We start from the raw sequence: 25,781 nt of genomic DNA, 5'->3' as shown, positions 1-25,781 counted from the left end.
CAATCCACTTGCTTTATTTCTAGCAAAGTTTACTCATTTTTTAAGAGGGAATTTTCTGTATCAGGGATATCCCATGAGAAAAAGATACACTGAATCAACTCCATGAAGGCAAAAAATTAACTATTTTTCATAATATGCATCTTCTGTAACATGAAAAAAATCTAAACCGCCTGTGACATTTCTTAGGAATTGTTTATAAGCTAAGAATTTCTTTTGATTTCTTATAATAAATATAATTATTTCTATAATTAGCTTTTGACACGTAACTTTTCTCCCCACTGTCTATAAAACACTAAGTTTTCTAATGCAAGAACTTATTTTGTTTTTACAAACAACTAGAACAGCTGCCTCATAAGAATAAAACAGATACACTCCTAAAAGAACAGATCACGTAACTATACGCATCATATACAGTATTTTACTATCTCACAGTATTCTGAACACATACTTTGTGTTGTCCTTTTGGACCCTCTGAAGAGCCTTGGGACCCAAACATGAGTTCAGCACGGCAGAAAGGCCAGGCCATTATCTGAGATTTTTGGGAAGGGATTCATTGTTACTCACTGAAACATGTAAGATCAGAAATACCAGCTAACTACTAAAACAGTTGTGCTTTACCTATGCTATAAGAAGAACAATATTTCCTTCCTAACAAATTTTCCATTTGCAATTTTTTTTTCTCATTCATGTCTCAGCCAATTATGTAGTAAAACCTGGAAGGGTACGGACAATGGAAAGAAAAGGTACGAAAACTCATAATGAGAAACCTTGGACCATCAGAAAGTAAAGAAATTTTAAAAAGTGGATTTAGGCTCCTTTTCTTACAAAATAGGCTCCTAAAAATGGCACATTTCTATCCTGCAATGTTTGTATACAATGTATGCTCCTTAGCAAGGACTTCTCATGTCTTTCCTTCATGATGCCAAATCTTCTGCCCGTTCTGCCTGCCCAGGAACCCAGCTCCATGCTCAGCTTCGCTCACTCCCTCCTACAAATGACTGGGCAAACGCCTGAGAGTTATCATCATCTCCCATCTGTAAACTGCTCCTACAGCTCCGTCCCCCCAAATATTCTGACCATAGAGCTTCTATCTCAGTGATTTTCAGTCACGTTATCTATTATTCAGGCACTGAGGTCCTTGAACAAGGAAAGCCGATCATTTCATTAGAACAAGAATGTGGATTATATGGAAGTAATTCTTTAAAAGTAGTTAATACTGCAAAATATTTAATTTACTAATTGGCTACCATGCTAACACTTATTAATTCAATATTCTTACTCTAATTTTCATTAATCATATCAAGTTACACTAGGTAAATTTTGGTCTGTCAGTGTGCCCATGAATGCACTGAATGGAAAGCCCAAGATATGACCTGCCCCTCAGTCTGAATGGAAACCTGGTTCTGCTGCCATCCCCAGTCAGAGGCTTTCATTCACCAGGGCTGCTACATTAGTTTCTTTCAGAAGCAAAAAATCTGAAAGTATTAAATTAAGATCTCCGGTCACATATAAGATATACATAAATACATGAAACACTCGGGGTTCCTTAAACATACAATACAGAGTCAGTTGATCAGAATGAAGACGTTCCCTTCTAATGGTAAATCTAACCTCTAATTGCTAAGGGAAAGATGAGATGTATCAAAACAGAAAGCAAAAGTGGAACCTGTTACACACTTCTAGCTATCGTGAAAAATAACAGATCTGCAGCTTCTCTTGTGTTAGTAGTTAATGGTGCATTCTATCACCACATGTATTTTTATTGTAATAGTTCGTTGTCAATATGGACATTGCATTTTTTTTAAATAACTAGGTCTACAAAATAAGTGCAATAACTTGCCAAACAATTTATCAATTAATGTCATTTAGTTTAACTCTTCGTGACATTTTAAATCATCATCCTGGGAAAAGTGACATACTTAAATCTCAGAGGTCTGAAATAATTGGAATATTTTCCCCATTTTATGGGGAACACATAAAGGATGATATTCAAGCACAAGCTGAATAGGGAGCACTATGGGAAGTTTATTGTAAAATGAAAATATCAACCTCATTGAAACCTTTAACAGACACTCCAAAACATGAATATAAAGAACTATAACTGTCTGATTATACTGGATTACCGCTGATGCCATTCAGCTGATACACAGACTGCGTATTGGCTAGATATAAGATGAAACCTAAAGGAAATTTCAATTAAATAAGATGAAATGTTATAACTGCCTTATAAAAAGAAAATTCAATCATGGAAAGAAAAAGTTAATTTCTCTTTATATATTTCTTATGAAGAAACTTCAGTTTGCCATTCCAAACTGAGAAACAGCAGAATCTAATATCCTGTATTAAACTGGCCTCTGGGAACTATTCATTATTAATATTAGCCTCAGAACAACCACAGTTAAACAACAACTTTGTTTTGCACTTGTGTTAATACATGCCTTGATAATTTAATATTTACAAAGAAGAGCAGCAAATGGTAGAGATAATTGGTGCTGGAAATTCCCAATGGCAAACAAAATCTGCCCTAATAGCAGATGAATAAAGTAATGTGTTATTCTTATTAAAAAAAAAAAAAAAAAGACACAAGAACTTTCAAGTTCTACCATTAAAGTGCCAATCATCTAGTTAATATAATCATATGTGTGCTGTTTATTTAAGTAACACACTAACACCAAAAAGCTACAATCCAAGCACATATTTCCTACACACTGTGATCGCTGCCTCCTCGGGTAAAGGACTGCATCGAGCATCATTCAGGAATATATGAAGGACAGCATAGTCTTACTGAGATAGGATGATATGTTGAGATTTACAGTAAACAAAAATGTATCCACACATTTCTTAGATCATACTCTGACCATCCAAATCCATGCATCTGTTACTCTAATTACAAGACTTTTGCAGCTGTGGCAAAGCTGAATCTGAGATAGCTAATTTCCTTTTAATAGAGGTTGGGATGAATTTCAAATAAAACACGCAAGGGGAAGCAGTATCAACCTCTACAACAAATACACAGAGTGTGCAAGGAAAAACTGTATTCCTCTCCCTTTTAAAATCTTTTGTTATTCAGGCATGCCAAAATTCAATAGTTTCACTAGTGAAAGAGATAATAGATTAGAAAGAAGCTCACTTTTTAATCAGAAGCAGCTCTTCATCGTCGTTCAGATCCACTTACATTACAGCATACTTAGAAATCAACAATCTCTCTGATTTATTATAACGAGTTTAAAGTATACAATATTCGTGATATTCAATTTAATGGTTTTGGTTATTTATGTTTCCCTTGTTTTCTTCCTTAATACTTTCAGATCAGAATCATACAAGCTCATTAAAGAAAAAAATAATCATGTTGCTCAAGTAAGAGTTCAGACTACCAGAAGTACCAATCCAGAACTGTTTCAATTTTAATTGTAAATGGAGTTCTCTAGGATCAAACCATGTTTGCCAATGTGACAGTGGAGATAACTGTAAATTGCAAAAAAAAGAACCTTGAAAGCCCTTAAAAATCTATTTTTAAGAGCTGAAACCCGGTATATAATACTCTAACCTATTCCTATATGGCAAGCAGAGTGAAATGTAGCAGTATTCATTCGTCTCTCCTCTTAGATGACAGCAGCTGAACTAGCTGCTGTATTAGTTATGTTAGGGTTGGAAATACTGCATTTTGAAGAAACACAGTAGTGTGAAAACTATGGAAAATAATTTCCTGGAGCGTTTGAAAGTACTGGCACATTTGTATTGATAAATGTTGTAGTCCAGAATACAGTTTTTAAAACCACTGATGAAAAAAGGATCTTGTGCAGACCGGCTACCCCAACAAGACTCCAAGTTGTAATGGTTCGTCCATTAGTACCTCTTATGACCAATTGACCAAATACAAAATAATAACCTGTGTAAAACCTGCAATGCTAGAATTGCACCGTATCTTTATAATTTAATAAAAATCAGTGGAAATACTGGTTTTAGTGGAAAAAAGCTTACTAGTTAGGAGGCAACATGGAAGGCTGCATAAAACATGTCCATATTATGAAATAAAAGCTCAATAGATGCTACTGCAATGTGCCAATCAAATTCAAAGTTTGACTAAGAATTATTTCATAGATATGACAGAATAAATTCTGGGGGCATTTTTGTTGTTTTTAGCACTATCAACAAAACTATACAAAGTAGCCTACAGAAAGTAACACTTCTTCATCAAATTTCTTGTTTGTGGTTTCATATTGTAAAAACCGTGCTTTGAAATATTTTATATAAAGCAGAGACATAATCTTATAAATAAGGCTTGAAATTATGATTATTCATCACATTTATGTCCTGTTTCAGTTGTACTACTGACAATAATTCTCTGAAGTATTCATTGAAGCATGATCAACTATTATTATTAACGCAACAGTACAAAATGTTTTTTATTTCAGTAATGAGTAAATATTTTCTATGAAAGTAAGCTAAAGAAATGGAATCTTGCACTATCACTTAGTTTTATACATGCAGTTCTGAATGAATCAAAAAAAGCCTATTAATAATGGCAAATTAATGCCTGTACAATAAACCTTGAATCATAGAATCACAGAATGGTTTGGGTTGGAAGGGACCTTAAAGATCATCTAGTTCCAACCCCCTGCCGTGGGCAGGGACACCTCCCACTAGACCAGGCTGCTCAAAGCCCATCCAGCCTGGCCTTGAACGCTTCCAGGGATGGGGCATCCACAGCTTCCCTGGGCAACCTGTTCCAGTGCCTCACCGCCCTCACAGTAAAGAATTTCTTCCTGATACCTAATCTCAATCTACCATCTTTTGGTTTAAAACCATTATCCCTCAACCTGTCGCTGCACTCCCTGATAACGAGTCCCTCCCCATCTCTCCTGTAGCCCCCCTTTAGGTACTGAAAAGCTGCTATAAGGTCTCCCCGGAGCATCCTCTTCTCAGGACTGAACAACCCCAGCTCTCCCCGCCTGCCTTCATCAGAGAGGTGTTCCAGCCCTTGTAGCCCTCCACTGGACCGGTTCCAACCTGTAGCCTTGGTGAACCTCATGAGGTTGACATTAAATTATTTTTAAAAATAAACTGGTTCTTATGTCTTTGTAAAAGCCCTTACACAAGGTAAAAATCAATCTACCTCTCAAGTAATGCAGTGAAACTGTGTGCAGAACACTGTGCATCAAGGAGCACAGCAGTTAACTAGCAGAAATATTTTTCTTTTTTTTCTGTTTCAATTAGAATTATGTATATATTACTTGTAGATAAAGCTACAACACAATTTTCCACACAGAAATATTTTCAAGACCTAACTTTCTCTTTGGTTTTGAAAGGTTGTACTATCAAATGATAAAAACAGAGGAAATCCTACACATAATTGCTTCTCTCAGTATTACATTTTTTTTCCAATTGAGTTCTACCATAATTTGAATTATTTTCATTACAAAATGATGGTGGTAAAGAGAGCAGAAAATAAAACAAACAATAGGTAAGGTATGCCTAAATTCTCTAAATCAAGTCGTTGCGGCTTCTCTTCTATGCTCCCACAGGATTGGTTTGGAAAGTAAATTATGGACAAACACATTCATCACATGCAAATCAAATACTGGAAGAGCAGATCACTCATAAATGCTTATTGAGACAACTGAAATTATCACATCTCCATCCTTATCTTGTGTTTCTAATTAACAGAAAAAATGGAACTATCTAAACAATAGCATATGGGGAAAATGAAAAGCAAGAAACAATTCTTCAACCTCATGTTAATTAAATGGAGATGAAATGACTACACTCTTCTGTATATGTTCAACAATTCTTTTCATTTCTTTTAATAACTCCTTTTCATGCAGCTTTTTTTTTTTCCTTTAAGCCCACTCATTTCTGCTCTTTAAACAGAACAAAGAGAGTGCAAAGGACATTAAGAGGAGATAAAAATGCAGATCAAATAATCACTCACATGCATGAAGCATTCTAAGTCTGACAAATTTTAACTTTATATGTGCACCTACTGAAGCACCATAGCACACACAATAATGGAAAACAAAGAGCAGATTAGTTGTTGCACTGGCCCCACCACTGAAAGTTTAAGTCAAAGTATGACTCAAATAGCAGCTTCAGAAGGCCAGTACAGATTTAGGTAGAATTTAAAAATATACCGGCTAAGTATAGCTAGTGCAGCTACAACTAAAAAGTGGCATTAAAAATAATTTTAATAAACTACCGAGCAGCCTTTAGTTTGATATTAACAGCAAACTGAATGCACATGGTACTATATTATAGTCGCTTAGACTACCAAAAATAGAATTTGAGGTTTCTGAACAAATCTTTAAATCAACAAATCTTTAAAACAGCAAATAGAATACTGCAGAAAAACATCAGCATGAAGCAAATCAATTTCGTTTTGTTGCAACCCACATAATAGAAACTATTTCTAATTATATATTACTGGTCCTTCTTAAGTAATAGTAATCAAAGTGTATGGACTTCTAAGCAAAATAAAAAACATTCCGCTGCTTAGTCCATTTTCTCTCTAGTCAATTTTCTTACCTCTTTTTACCCAAGAAGCACTTTCAGTTGATGAAGTTTTTGACAAAAAAAGAGCAAGTTTATTTTCTTTCAAAAAAACCTACTATTCTTTTTACATAGCTCTAAATCTTCTTTCTACTGTGAATTAAATTGTTCCATTCTAATCTATGTGCTCTACACATTAAATTTACCCATGACTAATTTACCTTCCCTGACCTAAAACGGAGAGAACAAGGGCTCCCAAATTCCTTGCAGAGACCAGGCAGTCACATAGCTGCACCTTGAGTGCTCAGGTAAGGAGTGGCTGAAACTCCAGTGGGGTTCTGAGTCCTGAACACCTAAGAGCTTGCTTACAAAGCACTAGGCAGTTTGGCTTTTCCCTGCTAGCCTGTCATTCCCTTGTTGAGTGTATTTGCAGCACAGCACCAAGAGTGTTGTGCCCACTAGTGTGAAACAGGTTCCAAGTACCCATCAAACAACAGATGCTCTGAGCTTCTGTTAGAAGATACGACAAATGTATCTCCAGCCATCCCACAGGGTACCCAGAAACCCTGGACAAATGCTCAAACTCCTCAAACAGGGAACAGACCTAGACAAAATTTATGTACACTAGTCCCACTAAAATGTATTTTAGCCTTTGGTAAAACACATTTTAAAACTTCATGAGCTACTTTCCTAAAAACTTGTATTAGTAACTCAAAAAAAACCCACTCAGAAGTGCCTCTGTCATTACCGTTAAAATCACTGAACTTGGTTGATTGTTGTCTTGATTCAGAAATTTTCATTATGTTTACCTATCAAATTCAGAAGAATTAGCTCATAAATACATAATGGTTTATGTGGCCAACCACATAAAACGAAAATAATTTTGAATATCCCAGAAAACAAGATTGATAAAATAATACTGGAAAGAGGTATTTTGATTTATTAACCTGTGTGTTTCATAAAAGTAAGAAGTTTTCCTGAAGATACTGTTTGCTTGCTTGGTTGCATTTTAAAACTGTAGTTTTATTCGGGATAGTTTTATTAAAAATTTTGTTTCTGCCTTTAAGGAAGGTGGTAGCTCTCTCTCATAACCTGCTGTGACAATCTGCGATAATAATAAACAAATTTTGTGAAGATTTTGAAAGTTAAAAGTAAACAGGGTAAAATAACTTTTTCCCTCCATGTACCAGGCATAACCCAGGCTGTGTGCATTGGCAAGTCTATGGCACTAACAAAACATTAGATTACAGCTCTTCTTCCTGACTTGAGATTTATATGACACATTTGTATTCAGCTTTCTAACTGAAAGCAATGAAACAATGAAATCTTCATATGGGAAGACACTGCTACATATATTTTGTCTCTCAAATATATACTCTGAATCACTATTAGCTTTGTAAACACACCTTCAGAATAGCTGTTCCTATTCACTGCTAACCGCCAGTGCGTCTTTCAGAGGTACATTGAAGCCACGTTGTCACCTACAGCAATTAGAAAAGTACTAATCCACATCGATGAGCAGGGATACCCTTCTTCCAGAGTTTAAAAAAAAAAAAAAAAAAAAAAAAGGCAGCGGAGGTAGGGATAGCACTTCTCCAAAAATAATTGTTTCTAAAATTATTTATATTTTGCAGGCATCAGACTACCATTTAATGAATAAATACCGTGCTCTTTTTCAGTAATTGCAATTACCAACTAAGACATTACACAATACAGTTTTAATAAATTTTAATTATTCATCTATTACTTTTCCCCTTGGTTTTATTTTCTAAGAACACAGGAGTTCTAAACAGGCACTCTGATTTAACATTGATCCCACAGTTACAGAAATTATTAAGCACTAGAGCATTTATGAGGCTAGTGTAAATCACTAATGCTATTACCTGCTCTGATTTTTACGCTGTTGTTTTCTTGGCAAACAGAGCCAGGTTGAAACACATTCTACCATGACATAATGCTGGGACATTAATCCTATTTTCCCCCATGGTACTTGCAATACTTTTCCGGGATTTCCCCAAAGGAATATTGTGAGTTAGGCTTTTTTTCTTTCAGTGTTTCTTATATATGATGATCTTGAAGAAGTGTTTTAATTAATGTTTATGTCTCATATTTCAGCCATATCATTGTAGCAGAGTATATACTGTGGTATTTTGAGAGAAAAACAGGTGGAAATTAAGTAGATTCCCTTTGATACAAACTCAGTATAAGCAGCTTCATGACAGTGTCAAACTGGAGAAGAAACTACACAAAGGAATGGCAGGAACAGAAATAAGGTACCCCAAGAGTATAATGTCTGATAAACTTCCATATTTTAGAGGAAGAAGTCCAGGCAATTCATGCTTTAATACACAGAACCCGAGTTTTGTTCCCTTCCTTATCTGAGAAACCAGTGGATTTTTCCGAAATAAAGTTTGTATGTAACTTAACTTCTTTGTTGGCCATGCAAGAATCTGTAAATTTCAGACAGGACAGATTGCTTTTTGCCATGATTCATTTTCACCGTATGAATTATGCTCCTTACGATGCAAATTATTATGGTGAAAAATCATTATTGACTTATATTAATAGCAAAAAAATATATAATAGCAACAAAAAAAACTTATTTTTACCCAAATAAATGTAACAGCTTTGAATTAGATAAGCAATAATAATGACCTCCTTTCAGAAAAAGAAAGTGTAGTCTTTCTTTTTAAATTGTAGGGATCATTCCTGTTGATAATAAGCACCATATGCACTTAAAGAGCTGGCATTTCCAATAATCAAAATTACAATAGTGAGAAAAAAAATAAATCTTCCTTACCTATGTATACAATTTTTGGATTCGAGATATGCCATACCAGAAGCAGCATCTAATGAAAATTTCACCAACTGCTTGGTTTTTAGCTCATCCTTCTTTTTTCTTAAAAAGGACAGGAAATCACCTCCTAGAAAAACAGACAGAGAGACAGTGAGACGTGAGAGATGGGATGCCTGTTTCCCACAGATAAGACGCCATTTCCCACAGCATTCTCCTGGACAAACTGTCTGCTCGTGGCTTGGACGGGCGTGCTCTTTGCTGAGTAAAAAACAGTCTGGATGGCCGGGCCCAAAGACCGGTGGTGAATGGAGTTAAATCCCGTTGGTGTCCGGTCACAAGTGGCCTCCAGGGGCCTGTTCTCTGTAATATCTTTATCAATGATCTGGACAAAGCCATCAAGTGCACCATCAGGAATTTTGCAGATGACACCAAGTTGGGCGGGAGTGTTGACCTGCTTGAGGGATAGGAAGGCTCTACAGGGGAAACTGCACAGGCTGGATCGATGGGCCAAGGCCAGTGGTATGAGGTTCAACAGGGCCAAGTGCTGGGTTCTGGGTCACAACAACCCCATGCAGTGCTACAGTCTGGGGCAGAGTGGCTGGAGAGCTGCCTGGTGGAAAAGGACATGGGCGTGTTGGTTGACAGCCAGCTGAATATGAGCCAGCAGTGTGCCCAGGTGGCCAAGAAGGCCAATAGTGTTCTGGCTTGTATGAGAGATAGTGTGGCCAGAAGGACTAAGGAAGTGATTGTCCCCCGTTCACTCGCTACTGGTGAGGCCACATCTTGAATATTGTGTTCAATTTTGGGCCCCTCACTACAAGGAAGTCATTGAGGTGCTGGAGTGTGTCCAGAGAAGAGCAACAAAGCTGGTGAAGGGTCTAGAGAACAAGTCCTGTGAGGGGCAGCTGAGGGAACTGGGGTTGCTTAGCCTGAAGAAAAAGAGGCTGAGGCGAGACCTTATCTCTACAACTAGCAAGATGGGCGTTAGTCTCTTCTCCCAAGTATCAAGTGATAGGACAAGATGAAATAGCCTCAAGTTGCACCAGGGGAGGTTTAGATTGGATATTAGGAAATATTTCTTCACAGAAAGGGTTATCAAGCACTGGAACAGGCTGCCCAGGGAAGTGGTTGAGGCACCATCCCTGGAGGTATTTAAAAGACACGTAGAAGTGGCACTTAAGGTCATGGTTTAGTGGCAGACTTAGCAGTGTTAACAGGTTAACAGTTGGACTCAATGTATCTTAAACACCTTTTCCAACGCAAACAATTCTATGATTCCATGATACTCACATTTATCTCTCAACAGGGGTGCAAGACCAGACCAAATGCACCTATTAGCTGTTCTCCTCAACCCATTAGTCTGAAGTTAGCCTAAGTAAAAGGAAGGAACTCAACTTTCAAAATGCAGTTTCCCTAACTTCCCTTAAATACTAGGTGCTTAAAAGTGAAAACTGCACAGCATGTTTTTGATATGCCCAAAATCTTCACCAGTTTACATCAATACAGACTTATACGAAAATTACAGACAAAAACAATTGATAATTTGAGATAATTATACTGCTCTAATCACAGCATGGTTGCTGTAGGGATTCACAAAAACTGTGAATAGAGAGGTTAGGTCCTATTAGTTACATGAGAGCAATTGATTTTTAATTGATCACTTGCAGTGGTGCTTCTCAAATTCTGCATGATGTATTTGGAGGGGTAACAAAGTGTTTTACTCCTTGAGCAATATTAACTGCATTTTGACACTGGCAATTGAAAACAAACAACTATTACTGTGACTTCACAGTCTTTTTGCCTTTAAGGAACAAAGTCACTGTCCTCTTGTCTGAGGAGGGGAAGGGGTCAGCATGAAGGATTTTCAAAAAGGAATTTCTGTTTGCAAAATAAGCTTTTGGAAAACTGATTTAGGAAAAAGACAAGCAGAGGAGACATTATATAAGCACTGAAATGCCATGTTCTGATTGATATAACTCTATTAAAGATTTTTTCTAAAATATATTCTATTGTTCCCAGCAAAGACAAAAAATCATAGTGGAGCTTTCCACATCACAGTATTTGCTAGTGTTTAGCCAGCCATTGCTCCAGTCTTTGTTTCTTTTCATTTTGCACTGAATTGACTACAGAGATTCTGTCTTGCAAATAATGCACTGTTACATAATTTTACATACTGCCTTTCTTTGCAATGTTAAAAGACACTACATTCTAAAAGCTTCACATGGGATTTTCTTAGGAGGCCATTTCTATTTGTATTTCATACTGTAAGAAATAACTGTCTTTAAGAGCATCTTAAAGAAAAAAGTCTACCATTATGAAATGTTACTTATCTAATGCCCTTCAAATATTAAGTTGGAGTAAATGTAAAATGGATTAGCACCTTTAACTGACAACTGCTTTGTTCATTCATTTTGCCTGGGATCAGGTTTCTTTTAGTACAAACGATCTGGATATAGGCTGTCCCTTAATGAAAACTTACAGAAAATAAAGACCTGATAAACTATAGATAAAAACTACTGTTTCCACTTCACTGGATCCCTTCTTTGGAAAGACAGTGATGCTAGAGGAAAGACAGAAAACACTCTATTTTCACAGAATCATATAACAGTTGAGGTTGGCAGGGACCTCTGGAGGTCATCCGGTTCAACCGCCTGCTCAAGCAGGGTCACCTAGAGCCAGTTTCCCAGGACCATGTCCAGATGGCGTCTGAATGTCTCCAAAGAGGGAGACTCCACCACCTCTCTGGGAAACCAGTGCCTCATAGGGAAAAAGTGTTTCCTGATGTTCAGGAGGAACCTCCTATGTTTCAGTGTGTGCCCATTGCCTCTGATCCTGTAACTGGGCACCACTGAAAAGAGTCTGGCTCTGTCCTCTTTGCACACTCCCTATTTATTTACATCGATAAGATGGCTCCTGAGCCTTCTCTCCTCCAGGCTGAACAGTCCCATCTCTCTCAGCTTAGTCATAAGAGAGCCGCTCCAGTTCTTTCACAGCCCTCTGCAGGACTCTCCCCAGTATGTCCATATCTCTGTTGTACTGGGGAGCCCAACACTGGACACACTACTCCAGGTGTGGCCTCACCAGTGCAGAGTAGAACAGAAGGGTTACCTCTCTTGATCTGCCAGCAACACTTCTAATGTAACCTTCTTTCCTGCAATGGCACGTTGCTGGTACATGTTCAACTTGGTGTGCACCAGGATCCCCAGGTCCCTTTCTGCCAAGCTGCTTTGCACCCAGGCATTCTCAAGCCTGTACCAATTTGAAACAGCCTTTGTTTTACAAAAGATAGTTACACATGTTACATCTCCAAAGTCTGACCAGGTGAATCTTGGGATACTGAATTTTAAATTCCAATGAAATCTTAAAAGAACAGAACACTGTTGCAAACTGACCTGGGTAACAATCACCTTTCCTTTAATCTGAGAGGTTACTGACATAGTCTGGTAAATGGTAAAAAGTAGGTATTGCCACAGAGAAAGAAGATAAACACTGAATTGAAATACGTGTCATTTCTTACACATGTAAACAGAATTATTCTGGTGCCAGCAGACTTAACAATAATTTTTAAGCAATTCCCCCTTCCAACACACACAAACAAGCTGACAAAAATTACTTTGTTTATATACTGAAAATTCACTGCTCTGTACGTAGGAATCATCTTTTAATTAGTAAGTATGATCGTATGCCTTTATGAATGCGAAAGTCTTCCAACCTTGACAAATTGTGGCATTACTTGAATGAGAACAGTAAAATCAAGGCAGCTCACCGAAAACACATGTAAGGCCATCCTAATAAAACCCTACCCTCAATTAACCAATGTTCCCATATTGAAGATTGAGAATTTCTAACAACATACTGCAGGAAGAACTGAAAAGACAGATAAGCTCAGTCTGATATACAAAAAAAAAAAAAGATGTCTTCTCACAAAGCTATACTAAAAATGAAGGAACAAGTCCTAAGTAAGAAAGGTCTATTTATAGAAAGTGTTATAACAACATCAGTGTGAGTCTAAATTCATATTCCTCACAATTAGTACAAATTCTTTGTACAAATGAGTCACTGCTCTCCCCAATTAACAGTAAAAAATCTGTGCTCAAATAACAAGCTACTAAAGACAACAAGGTACCAAAAGAAAAGCAAACCATATCCATTAAAAATTTAGAAATAATACATATTACAAATTTGTTTCTAATATGCTCAGGCAATCAGATTGACATCTGAATTTTCATCAATTCGTCTCTGAACAGGATTAAAAACTGCTCAGTTCATTACATCAGAGTATGTCAAACTTGGAGAGCACAATCCTGCAACTTCCCAATGCAACCATACCATCAGGAAGCGATTTAGACTTGCTAATTTACAGTGTTTGGCATGTACTGTATGAACTTCTAGAGTTTTGTGCAAAACCAACAAAGTACACCTTGAGCTGAATAGAGTGTATTTTACGCCTATCATCAAAACACAGTTTAATTAAAATTATCTTAATCTGCCTCACAGTCTCAATAGTGAAAAAAGTAAGCAAAGGTATGCTTTCGCTAGCGGTTCCGTTTTATTGTATCTGTCCTTCCATAAAGATGACAAAAGTGTCCTTTAAATACACTGTTGAATATTGATTTCAAAGCACTGTTAGCTGCAGACAAAATAAGAGAGCAAAGTGATAATACATCTCATTCTGTACAAGGCAAGTCACTTTAGGTTAAACCTGATTATCCTCATCATTGTGATACCAACATAGGCTTAAGTGTCTGTTCTTTAACTAGCAGGATTACTCTCACTCTCTTATTTACTAAAATACTGATTTCTGCTGTCTACTGTGCCCAATGCTGCAGCTATTCATATTCACAGAAAAGCATCCACATGAACACCTTCAAAGCTGAGTTATGAGGCTATCACTACAAACCCTTCAGCGTAGAATTGTGGCTACGTAATACCTTTACGTGCCTCTTAAAACAAGTTTAAATATAAAAAGCCCTAATTCACTATTTGCAGTGCATGGTGTCAGAGCATTATCTCCAATATAATAGCTGTTGATAAAAATGAAATAAACGGACCAATTAGACTACAAAACAACTGAAACAAAACTAGATGACTACATAATAGTAAGTAATGCTTTCTCTTATATGTGGAATTTCCACTGTATTCCACACGGCTACCTGTTATTCCAGTTAATGTCACACAACACTGCCAGGAAATGAGGTTTGCTCCAACCACTCCAAGTACCACAGAAATAATTAGACCATTATAGTATTATCACCAAGCAGAAATCGACTGCCTGGTTTGTATTTACAGGAGGATAAGTAACACTACTGGAGTGTCTGCCTAATACAATAGAATTATTTTACTAAGTAGATGACAAAATGTACTATATAAGCAGAAGCTCCATGAGAGCAGGCTGCTGTAATTGGATTCCTGAAAACAGCTCTTCATGTATTTCACTGTGAATGTGAACTATTTCTCATTATATGCAGAAAACTAAAGGGAGTGAAAATACCACATATCAGCATCTCCTAGTGTTGGACATACTTTATAGCATAAACTTTATGCTGTACATTAAGTATTATTTTATGGCAATACAACAGTGCACACAAAAGTAAGATAATGTTTTGCAAGAAAAAAACCGATCTGTGATCCATGTGAAGAAATCAAAATACAAGAAACACGAATGAAATACATTAAATAGTTTACAAAATATTTCATTATGGCAATCTCTGAGTTTAATGGCATTTATAATCAACTACGAGAAGATACTTTAGTGCTCTCCTAAGCTAGTGCCCCAAATGGTACCTATCTACTTGTTCTAGAATAATGCACTCTTGGCGTTATTCTTATAATCAGTATTGGCACTGAACATAATTAAAATATAGTTTTGAAAAGTATGGTGGGAAATCTCCCACTTAGTTACATCTAGATGTATAGACATACATTATTTATATATTATACCTCTATATAATATCACAACATGTTAATAATGCTATAAATAATAATTAAACAAATATTAAGTGTGTTAGTACCAATTACAAAGAATGATATGGAATTATATATATTATTATTTACACATATATTTTAATAAAGTGGGAGAATTTCCTTTATTAAACAGCCTTGTTAAGTAGCAGTTTGTTTAAAGAGTCCACTTAATTCTTACATTTATGCACACAGTAATCATGCAGATGCAGCATGCTTCTGGCCAAACCACTTAATGGTCACCTAACACAGAGGGGCTCCATGACTCAATATTCATAACTCTTTATATGCTATTAGAATATTATTGAAATGACTTTTATCTGCACCTGTAAGTATTTATAAGTCTGAGGACTCATATGGTCAGTCTTTTAACTAAAGGGAATTAGTTTCTTTATTGAATTGATTGCATTGACTGAATTGATTTCTTTACCTTAATCCCATTAATGATAATACATTATCAATAAAAAAAAAACAAACACAGCTACTTAAATCTATGAATTTAAAATAGTAAACATGCATCTGTAGCAATTCTATAAGATAGCTTTTTAAGACAGCAAGAAGCTATTTGACAAACTATTAAAAATATAAGAGTTTAAAAATGCTGAAGCACTCCTTTTCCTTAAAATAGTGTGCCTTCACTTTTAAACTAATGGATCGTTTGTATGTAAAGCAGTGCTTTCCCGTTTTTTTTTAATTTCACATAAGTAGTAACAGAAACTGTAAATAAACCCAAGGTTTCTCAACGACCTACAGAGTACTATTGCAAAATACAGTCAAAACTTCATTTCTCCTGTTAAGCAAAGCAAATAAAAGTTGCTATAATCATGCAAAGTTTCCCCACAGTAACATTACAATGGTAGCAATGAATTCTGAGTTAGTAATATTAACAATGGTAGTAACAAAGTATAAGTAGAAATGCATGTATACGAAAACAAAAGATGAAAGAAAAAAACAAGAGTTAAAAGAATGGGGTGCATTGAAAGCCAAGGACATGTTTAGCAGCAACAAAGAGGTAAACACAGAGAAGGTGTTGCTTGCACCAGAACTACGATGCAGGTGACTCTTTAGCAGTCATACTCCAGCCTCAAATGTTACAATAAAAAATAGTAGGGCTTTGGTATTGTTTATCAAATACAGAAGCTCTGAGATGAAATGAATTTTTAATCACCACCACCTACACCCCAACAATGGAATGTCACTGTTCCCCCTCTTAATATCCTCAAGGCTGGAAACCACGCAGCACATAGGAAGGCAGAGGCACATGTGAACATACAAGAGTAAGAAGAAGGGAAGAGAGGAAGAAGAAATGGAGTCTGTATGTGTGCATGCACCTGGGGACTACAAGAGATCTGGCAGGGAGGGAGTGAAGTTGGGACGTATATATGGAGAGGAGGAACCCATGGGAGGGTGTCTGGTTCATAGGGTTATCTGCCCAATGAAACAGGAGGTGGCAGAGGCAGAAGCACGGCAGATTGCAGAGAAGTAAAGACAAAGAAAAACGGAAGCTGGAAGATTAGCAGAGTGCAAGAGGAAAGGATAAAACAAGAAAGAGACAAAACCTAGAGAAACAGATGGGTCATATTTTTGTGAAGAGAAACTGTAGGGTAGATAGAAGGTGGCTTTAACAACAGCTCGGCATTGAGCCAGATAACTAATTTGAATAGCAAAACAAAAGAAGACTTGTATGGAAAACAAAGCCAGACAGTCACTATCACTATTACAAATTTGCACCTTATCTCTGATTTGATTTTGTCTAGATTTTGACTGACCTTTTTTTGCGGTTTTTTTGGCATTGATTTTTGACAGCACACAGTAAAGTTTTAGGATGTGATTGCAAGACAGAACACAGATCTGAAATCTGCTGGCAAAAGCCAGCTACTGAGGATGCACAATACAACCAATGGGGCAGATCATGCAAAACTTTTAACAAAGTTTTAAGGGATCTCTAAAGAGAAGCAACTGGGAAAAATCCTGTATGATTTCTATAGAGATCTCACTGCCTACAGAGGCAAGAAAAAAATCCAAAACACACCATACAAAGTAGAAAACACATAAAGCTGAAACACATAAAGTGAAACTAAAAGTTAACATTTTTTTCAGCATCGACCAGCATTCCAGGCCTCTGTATGAAATCAGCTACACCTCAAAGACAGCAGGGCTAACCTCAGGCTAAGGTAAGCCACAGCATACGTGTATTTCAGCTACTCTTGGCATCAGCTCTCCTTCATTCAAGATGATAATTCATTTAGCAGAAAAGCTCAGATAATATGGATATTGTACATCATATCAAGAAATAAATTACGTATACCTCAGCCTCAGCACTGAGGCTTTGGTTATAAATGGGCTAGGTAGCTTCAGTGCAACTAACAGCAGAAATACATGGAGTCGGCTGTGATTTGGTGCTATACCCTAACATATCATTACATTCAGAAAATAAAGAGTAATTCCACAAAAGTCAGTTAATGTTTAGTAGGTTGTACCAGCTGTACCTCAGCACCAGCTATAATGGATCCGTAGGTATTACTCCACTTTATGTCATGTAGTCCTCTTTCCAACAAAGGCCAAAAAGAGGGCCTGGTAGGTCAGGCAGAATACTGGGCTTTATTTGCAAATGCTTCTGACCTAACATGCCCTGTGGCAGTAAAAAGTGCTGTAACACACAGAAAGAAGCAATGCAGTCACCTTGATTTCAGAAGAGATGGAGTGAGTCAAGCTGGACCAAAGCCAACTGCAGGTAGGACAGCGTGAACAGAGGTAACCCAAGACCTTGGGTTAAGAATGGTTTATCAGATCCTGTTACAGGCACTACAGAAACGGCTGTGCTCTTTCTGAACATGTCTGGGAGCCAGTGTAGCTGAAATCAAGCAGTGCTCTGCACCTGAGCTAATAAAACCTGTCACCTTTGAATTGTTTCTGCATTGATGGCATATGCAATTTGCATCCCAAATGATTCAGTACAAATCTGAACAGGTTACCTTACTCAGTTGCAAAGATGGATGTTATGACCTTCCTGAACTCCACCCTGAAAGCTAGCTACATATGTCTAGATGCAAACTGAACATATATAGTTGAAACCTAACTCAGGCAACCTTCCCATACCATTAGATTACTGGATGTTTTCATAGCTGTTTGTATGTACAAGCATAGCTCAACCTATTTCCATCTGAACAGCAAATCTACTCTAATGTATGTCAGCATGAGCCTCAATAAAACAAGAAACATGAACTCCGTGTCCAGTTAAGTAGGAGGTTGCCTTTTTGCAACCACATTATCCATTATCAAGTAGGAATTCTATGGCGGTATCAGGAATGCACACTAGTGTTCAGGGAAATGTCTACAATGCATTTAGTATTAGAGTGAAAAATGTCCAGAAACGCCCACTGGGCAGGGGCTGTGGGAATTGCACTCAGTGCAGATCACTGAGAGAATAGACTAAATAAGGCGTATGGCCACAGAATATATTTGGAGATGAGCAACAGCTCCTGGAAAACTGTTCAGAACTGTATGAGGTAAGGATCTGTTACAGAAAGGAAATCTAGTTTTCACAATATCATAATGTAGAATATATTAACATAATATATAAGCTAGAGGAAGGTAAATTAAGACTCAACAGACAAGTCAGACTCTTGAATCGCCTATTTTTGAGCGCCTGACTTAGGAAAATAAAAATTCTTTCAAAATATTTCTGGGGATGTAATTTTAACTATGTTGATTATAAAAATGTTTAAACATATACAAACCTGAAACAGAAAGTAGGCTATAATGTTGTGATTAAACAGTCCAACAGCTCAGAGAAGTAGGTCACAAAAAACGTGACCACAGGCTTCCTTCTGCTACATCAAATCAACTGTTGGAACATATAAAGATGTTTGCATCTACAATTACGCAAACCCTTACAGAGAGAGCTGGTGCTGGTGTGATGATGGTGCTTATCTTGACAACCTGTGCAGACTCTTTAGGTGGAGGGACAGAGGCACTTTGAAGGTCTACAACCTCATGAACTATTGAAATAGTTACAAAAGGTGGTAACTGCACCACAGGATTACACATCTATCTTCAAAATGCCTCTCTTCAGAACATACAGTTCACAAACATGCAAAGTTCCTACCTCCAAATTAAGTTCTCCTTTCAGGGCAAGCTAAAATTCAAGTAAATTGAAATGAACATAAAGGAGAAGAAAGAATTCTGTGGCTTGGGATTGCTTTTTGCATCTTACAGATTATATTTGATTTCTTTTTCCTCTAAACCTAGGAAGAGAAAAAAACATTCAAAGTTTAAAAGGACTCCTGCAATTTGTTTTTGATTACATGGGAGATTGCATGATAAATTAAGAGCAGATGAAAACACAGTTAAGTGATCCTCAGTGCTTCAGTGAATTAAAATCTCTTATTCTCAAAGCAGAAATACCATACTAAGATCCACGATCATTAAGAGAGAAGCTGGAACCAGGACAATAGTAGCTGAGGAAGAGTAAAAGAGAAGGGTATTCTAGTTTCTTCTTTTCCTATCTTTTTCCATGAAAAGATACTGCGTTCACTGTGAAGGCAGAAAAGAACATGAAGTAGGTTTTGTCAACCTCTTCACCATTTTCCTGGTAATCTTCTCTACACCCCATCAAAATCCAGCATCCATTTGTCTCAGGTTATCAATCCGGACTCTGGCCAGTTTACAGATAATGTTAGCAATATTCCAGGCAGTCTCTCTGATCATCATCTGAATTTGCTAAAAATGAGCTGTTATGAAAACTCCTTATGCCCTGTGCAGTCTTAAGAGACACTGGCAATTTGTTCTTTTCCTGTTCTGAATACCAAAGCAGCTCCTCATAATTGATTCCCTTTCTTCAGTTTTAAGGTCAACAAGGCAGGATAAAGCATAAAAAAAAACCACTGGGAAAAGAGGCACAGAGCAAAGAAAAATGAAAAAATTAACCTGGAAAATATGAGTAAAATGCTCGATTTTTTAGATTGATGTGGCATCACAGAGAAGTTATGTGCTTTCTTATACAGTACTATAAACCATACTTTTCCACAAAGTTCTACTGTTCCTCATATTGGAAACCATCCCTGACAAAGGCTTATCTACATTAGAAAACTCCTGTGGTGAAGGCTACAGCCCACATTCACAGTCTCAAATATGCAGCAACCCTCTCTGAACAATTTTAAGACTAGTATCCCATCTTTACTACATTACTTTTCAGTCAGGTTAGTCAAGTCCATTTGACAATACAAACTCATGGCTCTATACTACCATCAAGCAAAACTCAACATACAGGGTTTCTTTTCCCAAAATTCATTAGCAATTCTCACTCTAACTTCTTCTACCTTTCTTAGGACAAACCGAGTACTTAAAATGTATCACAACAGATTATGAAAAAGGTACTGTCTTAAGTTATATTCATATTTTTCAATCATAAAATATCAGAAAAATACCTACATCAAATAGCACCTTTGCAACAAACGTTATCAAACTATCTTAGCCAATATTTCATTATAAAGTAGCAAGTAAAAAAGGAATACTATTACAAAGAAAATAACTTACAGCAACCTGTAAGATGATCTTCATAATACTAGGAGGTTCCAATAGTCTAATTTTTCTCAGCAGAATTTTTGAAAGGTATGAAAATCTTGGGCAGTATACATCAACTTAAGAGTTGTACTCTGCTTTTCCTGAAGCTGATACGAATCATTTCTACTCCTCCAATGCAGGATTTAAAATACACTGCATGATATTGGAATTACAGTAAGATTTATTTTACTGCATTGTAAAATAAAACATGTCTTTTTGGCATGGAGTTCTTATTAGCTATGTGCTAACACAGCATCTGAAATCTGCCTCTTGGGCTGTTCGAGACAGAAGAAGAAACTGGCAGCATTCAAATACTGTTTTTATCTAATCAGTCGCCTCACTGGAGTCACAATCAGTACGGAGACTTTACCAACTGTATTCTCTCCAGGTATTCCTGCAAGGTAAAGCCTGGGGTCATAAACCAAGTTTAGAAGCCCCTTATCTGAGTAACAGCTTACTATTAAAACACAGTCTTTCACTGGATGCATCCCACTTACTGTGCATATGCTATGCAGATGATCAGCAAATGTTCAACAAATTAGATGGTGTGGCTCACTGTGCAGAGAACTCTACAAGAAATTACACTGATTCTGGATGTCACATCATGTGCTCTCTGGCTCAAAGACATCACACCACATGCCCAGGGAGCTGAGATTCCTTGAGTCTATCTAAAAACCAGCACATCTGACACACCATGAGTGCAGAAGGCATGCGTATACACGTTGTTCAGGCCCACCCTAAATTAAGAATCCTAATAGAATGTGAAGAGTAGAAGCTAGCAATATGAAATCAGAAAATACGAGCAAAGGTAAGCAACACAGCAAAAGAGAAATAAAAGCCCCACTTTTATTACGAACACAAAATGCATGCAAAAAATCAGCATATATATACAAACTTTCTTTCTTTTTAACAGTCTTGACAGTTAACACTGGGTGGACAGGGACAGTGAAATCATTATGACCAACAGCAAGTAAGTGAATAGTCAGTAAATGATGGTTCATTTTCACTAACATATATAATTTCTGATGTACCTTTCACTTTGGCTACGTACCCACAACACGCTCTGCTACCTTATTTATTTTTTCAGTTAATCATTGCTACATCACCCATCTTGAAATTTCTTTATCAATGTGATTCTTACTATAGGACACCTATCACTTGTTATGTTAACACAGACACCAAGAAAAGGATTTATCTACAAAGGATAATAATTGTCTTTGACAACTTGCTTTGTTTCTCTGTTATCTGTTGGCAACATCTGGGTTATTTATGCATGTAACAATGGATGCACAGATGCTTAAATATGCATTTGCCTCCTTCTTTATCGTTTTCACTGATGAATTTATCCAGATGCATAGTTTTTAATCCCATTTACTTTTGCAACAAAGGAAAAAGATATCTCTGGAGAGACAGTTTACGACAGAATCACTAAAAGAGCAGCACCTCCCTACATAAAGTGCTAGATTTCAAAATACCTTTTTAATACCTGAACAAATTAAGAATCTGAATTGAAATCTGAATCTGGAATTAAAAGAATTAGCCACTACAGAGTCACACCATAGCTGTCTCAAAAGAGACAGTACGTGTATAGCCTACATGTATTTGAGATATAAAAACAGTAGAAGAATGCAAACATTAAACACAACTCAGAAAACGCAGGAGAAATTCCACATTTTATGGATATGTTTCTAAGTTTTCCTCAGGGGAAAAACTGTCAGGTATTTATTAATTAGATGCCTTCTCAGCCATACATTTACAGAATACAATTATAAGCTAAAACATGCCATTTTTAGTTATGAAAAAGAATGTCAGAGTTAAACTGCTTAAAAACCTTCAAGCATTAACGTATTTTAGAGAAAGCACAGACAAAAGCAGACACTGAGAAAGTTACGTGCTGAGAGCAAGTCAACAAGCCTACCACTATTCTGTTCTTCAAAGGGCAGCATTAAATACCAAACCAGCGCACTGACATTTGTTATTTTAGGTAACCTCATCCAAACTTCCCATTAGAAAACAGAAAACAAGTAACATCAGAATTACTGCTTCTCTGAACTGATCTAAGTAAATGTTTTGTCATTCCTCTGCCAGCTTCTTCAGAGTTGGCATCCTTATAATTTCTAGCTGACCTGGTCAGTCTCATGGTGTGCTAGCCAAGGTGTAAAAGAATATGGGAAAGTGTGATGGCTTGAACATAGGAAAGTGTTTATGAGGGCAGGCAAGCATGGAAGCTAGCCAGAGGACTTACAGATCAGCAAAAAAGGAGAATAATTATGAAGTTTCTTGCAAATTCAAATCCAGGAGACAGAAGAATTTTTGAATAGACTTGGGACTGCAAATAGGCATGAGAATCAGAGAACGGTTCTCATCAATTCCTCCTCAAAGTGCATTAGTATGTTTCGAAAACTTGTCCTAGGCTCTGAAAACCTTGAACCTGAATGATAAAGGTGTTAAAAGATCGGGATTTATTATCTTCAGAGATGCTGGAGAAGCTGATGATTAAAGTATGCCTTAAAACCCAGGACACTGCTTTTAGTCTCCATTTTAACAAAGCTAATCACATGTACAAATATAATCATCTAACATAATCTAATTGAATAAAGGCAGAAAATTCCAAAAGGTCAAAGATTTCATCAGTGTTCTTGTAATAAAGCCAGTACTCAAGAATTATAAACAATCTTCAATAAACAAGTCTTCATGAATGAAACAGTTCTTAAAACAGCTTGCGGTATAATTTTGAAGACAAATCCAGTGATATATAAAACAAATACAGTGTTGCATATTAAGCAGTACTAGACGCTACCAAATGCACACATTTCCCAGCTGCTGAGAAAATCAACAGAGGTAAAATTGCCCAAAAGCTGTTATCATTTGAATGATACAATTCAAAATTTTCTCAAGCCATTGCTGAATAACGTGACCTCAAGATTCCAAAAATAAATCAAGAGCAACCCATAAACTGAACAATATATTTTGGTAAAGAAAAAAACCTCTTATATTACCAAAGTTGACCCAAATCTGAGTTATTAAAATGGAAACATTACCCAGGCATGAAGTTTCCTTAAATACAAGCACCTTAATGTTCACTATATATCTCTATTGTAGTCCCATGTACTATCTTGTCAGGAGGAAAATGAAGATAGAACTGAAACCTCTTTCAGCAAATTCCATTGTCTTGAACAGCTGTAGAAAACTCACAAGAGATTTGTGGAGCTCACTTCACTCCAAAGCTAGCAGAACCTAGTATTTCCAAAGATTTGCAACACAGGTTACTTTTGAGATCACTCATAAGAATGCAGATAAAGAAAAAACAGAAAACAATATATTTTGCATTATAGAAAAAATGCCTATGAAAATATGCTGGGAAAAAAAAGGGAAAAAAATTACCTGGAACAAGTTCCATAACAATATAAATAGGCTGTCGTTGTGTGCAAACTCCTATAAGTTTTACAATATTAGGATGATCATACTGTTTGAGTATTCTGCAAAACAATAAGTTTATTATATTAAGAAACTGATTAAATATTACAAGAAAATATCTTAAAACGTTAATGTTATTTTAATGGAACATATCACCACTATTATCATAAAGAAAAAAAAATCAATGTAACAGATAATCATTGTGTTTGAAACAAAGGGCATACAGATTCACTAATAAATCAATATTGAATACTACATTATTTTTATTGAAATTTTACCATTTGTCTACATAACATTTATCTATATAACTGAAAAATGGCCTGACAGGTTTGCAGTTTCTCAAGAACCCTTTTAATTAAATAGCATTTCAGTGGTGGACCAGAAGCAGAGCTACATCAAAAAAGCATGCACAGCATGCCTCTACACTTCCCTTCTGCACTTTTCAAATGCACACTCATTTCAATTTTACTTTAAGAGACTAATTAATACAATAAGCTTCAGAAGACTACAAGGACAGCAATTTTAATTTTGGGAATTAAAAACATTTACATCTTCTTACAAAATACTTCAATAAGAACATTTGCAGCCTAAAACAGCATGGTATGATTTATAAGTGAAATGAAGGGCAAGGAAGAATTCTACAGGGACCTTGTAACTCAAATGTTTCTCCTACTATCTGCTGACTTAAAGCATCTCCTCTTTTTCCCTTTTCTTCTAGGCTCAAGAGTAAAACACTAACCCACCGCGTACATGCATATTTAGTGAGAACTAACACATGTCATTTTTATTTCAGACTAACACTGCTCCATTAGTGGCAGGCTGCTTAACAAATGAAACATCTCTGCAGTTGCCAAGCTACAAGGTGTTTAAAATTACTCAATAGATATGGTGGCTGATCTTTATTCTCTAAATGTAGATAGTATCTTTTACTTTTCCATATTGATCATACCAGTTTGGGAGTAAAAATGAAAACATACGAAGCCTCATTGCAAGAAGGAGCAAGTTAATTTAAACAACCGTGAAATTATGTCAATACACCCATTTACCCTGAGGCCTCAGAACCTACCTATCTACATCAGCCTATATTGAGAATACTTAGCATACGGTGGCATGATTGTCATTTGAAAAATAAGTATGCAATCACATGCTGCCTGACACAGCATAAAATATCTCTACTGGAGTGAACTCTTCTTACAAAGAGAAAATTACTAAATGGGGTCTATACAGTAACCTAGCCACATTTGATCAGCACTATTAGCCATGCATGTAAGGTAGGACTGGTATAATCACATTTAAATTAACAGCATCTTCCAGTCCTCTTATCCTAGTCTTCATGGTACATCTCAGAAGTTCTAAATGGAAGCACTTGCAACAACAGAATTGTGGTTTACAGGCACAGCTTGCTTTGCCAAAGACATAGTTTCAGCAAGTGCAGATGCTACTGCATTCACACGTTAAAAAAGGAAAAGGTTTGACTACTGCTTCTTTGAATTTTTCTCACAGTCAGATTTTGTAAATCCATCTAGTCATAAAACTTGAATAAAAACACACAAGT

The 25,781-nt window shown here is 36.5% G+C and overlaps 1 protein-coding gene across 2 annotated transcripts in view; it reads right to left on the bottom strand.

The window, feature by feature from the left end:
* Positions 1-25,781, bottom strand: part of FER (FER tyrosine kinase) — a 166,579-nt gene that overhangs the window by 31,024 nt on the left and 109,774 nt on the right. For both annotated transcript variants that reach the window (XM_074569590.1, XM_074569591.1), the window contains 2 exons: positions 24,194-24,288; positions 9,287-9,410 (listed from right to left, as the gene is read on the bottom strand). In XM_074569590.1, the coding sequence (XP_074425691.1) occupies positions 9,287-9,410; positions 24,194-24,288 (219 nt within the window). The remainder of the gene's footprint in view (positions 1-9,286; positions 9,411-24,193; positions 24,289-25,781) is intronic.

The sequence above is a fragment of the Larus michahellis genome, chromosome Z, assembly GCF_964199755.1.
Source record: "Larus michahellis chromosome Z, bLarMic1.1, whole genome shotgun sequence".
NCBI lineage: Eukaryota > Metazoa > Chordata > Aves > Charadriiformes > Laridae > Larus > Larus michahellis.
This window is presented reverse-complemented; position numbering and strand designations above follow the sequence as displayed.